Genomic DNA, 1,972 nt, shown 5'->3' on the forward strand with positions numbered 1-1,972 from the left:
ACCAGTGTTATCCAAGGGAAAGGCAATAGGGCTGATATAGATTGGCACCAGTGACATCACAACTCATTTCTAGACTGAGTTAACTGGAGCAACATGAAATAAAGTATCTTGCTCAAGAACACAACACACAGCCTGGTTTGGGAATCGAACTCACTAACTCATGATTCCACCTTCTAACCCTGAAAGCGTTCTTGACAACTTGTTCCATTGTTAACCCTCTGCTTTTAATATCTTCCGTTATTGTTCTCCATCACATTTCCTTTGGTCAGCCACCATCTTCTTTTACTTTGTGGAACCCATTGCAAAGCGATCCTGACAATTCAGTTTCGTTTATAGCTACAAACTCGACCCAGCCATTTCCATCTCCTTGCTTCTAGTTTCCCTTATTAGTTTCACGTTAGCCTTGGTGTGTAATTGGTTATTCAAGATCATATTCAGCCAGCAGATCTTCAAAATTTTTCATAAACATTTATTTTGAAACCCCTCCAATTTGTTTTCAATACTTTTGGTTGTTTTCCAAGATTCGGATTCACAGAGGAGGATGCTAAGTATGTTGCCTTTGTAAGATCGTATTTTGGTGCTCAAGTTGAATATTGGTGATTTCCATATTGAGTTTAACATACCAAATGATTGGTTTGGTTGGCTTTGCCAATTCTTGTATTTATTTCATGAATACAGTCTCCATCCATTGTTATTTTGGTGTCTAGATAGGTAAACTCGTCAACATTTCTGATTGGTTTATCATTCAATGTCACATGGTCCACATCTGTTATATTTTTACAAAGAGTGTACATTTTCTTCTTGTTGATTTTGAGACCTATGGTGTTGGCTATTTGACTAAGTCTTTCAGATTTGCCTTGTAACTCCTGAGGCGTGTATAGGAACAAACAAATGTCATCTGCATAATCTAGCTCTTCTAGTTGAGTTGTACTCCGTCCTCTGCCTCATTTATATTCTTTTGTCATTTTTTGCATCAACTAATTCACTGCCAATGAAAATAAGATTGGTGATAACACGCATCCTTGTTTGAGTCCAGTTTTGATTTCAAACGGATCCGTCAGTTTATTGTTGTGTATAACTTGATATTCGAAGTTTTCATACAATAACTGAATCATCTTGACTAATTTCTGCGGAAAATCATAGTGTCTGAGAATATTGGTGAAAGCATTAGAAAGTTTTTATAAAGTCAACAAACAGCACGTACAAAGATGAGTTCCATTCATGGGATTGTTCGAGTATTTGGCAAATTACAAAAATATTGTCAATACATGATTTTCCTTTCCTGATTCCAGCCTGCTCTTGGCAAAGTAATTGGTCTCCTGCTGCAGCTGTGATGCACTGCAATATGATATGGGTGAATATGTTACTGGTGATTGATAATGGAGTGATTCCTCTCCAATTATTACAGTCTGATGCATCACCTTTCTTTGGTAATTTCACAATGAGTCCCTTTTTCCAGTTGTTTGGTATTTCCTCATTGATGCAGACATTTTGTAAAATATTTTGGAAAATAACTGGTAATGTTTTGGCCTCTGCTTTAAGCATTTCAGCACAAACTCCATCTAATCTTACACACACACACACACACATACGTATGTGTAAGCTGATGCTCCAGCATGACAACAGTCTAAAGACTGAAGCAAAAGGTAAAAGATGCATGCATGAGTGTATTTGAAGACATACACATACATACGCATATACATACACATATACACATGCATACACATACATACATGAATATACACACATGCACACAAACACACTGCATTATGTTTGTCCCCCACCATCACTTAACAACAGGTGTTGATGTTTTTATGTCCCCATATCCTAGCAGTTCGGTGAAAGAGACAGACAGACAGACAGAATAAGTACCAAACTTTTAAAAAAGAAAGATAAGTACAAGTCGTCATTGACTTATGACCAGAATTGGTTCCGACTGACTGGTCGTAAGCCAATTTGGTCGTAAGTCAGC

The 1,972-nt window shown here is 37.2% G+C and overlaps 1 protein-coding gene across 1 annotated transcript; it reads right to left on the reverse strand.

The window, feature by feature from the left end:
• Positions 1 to 614: 614 nt before the first annotated feature.
• Positions 615 to 1,545, reverse strand: LOC115220485. Its single transcript, XM_029790654.1, has 2 exons — positions 1,252 to 1,545; positions 615 to 866 (listed from the first exon to the last, which is right to left on the reverse strand). The coding sequence occupies exons 1-2, from the start codon at positions 1,543 to 1,545 to the stop codon at positions 615 to 617; spliced, it is 546 nt and encodes a 181-aa protein (XP_029646514.1).
• Positions 1,546 to 1,972: the final 427 nt, after the last annotated feature.

The sequence above is a fragment of the Octopus sinensis genome, linkage group LG1, assembly GCF_006345805.1.
Source record: "Octopus sinensis linkage group LG1, ASM634580v1, whole genome shotgun sequence".
NCBI classification, from domain to species: Eukaryota; Metazoa; Mollusca; class Cephalopoda; order Octopoda; family Octopodidae; genus Octopus; species Octopus sinensis.

What these genes read in the sequence shown, in the direction of transcription:
- LOC115220485 (XM_029790654.1), bottom strand. Translation starts at nt 1,545, where the DNA reads ATGCTTAAAGCAGAGGCCAAAACATTACCAGTTATTTTCCAAAATATT. An exon ending in CATGTATTGACAATATTTTT is followed by an intron (nt 867 to 1,251) that starts GTAATTTGCCAA and finishes TACACGCCTCAG; the next exon opens with GAGTTACAAGGCAAATCTGA.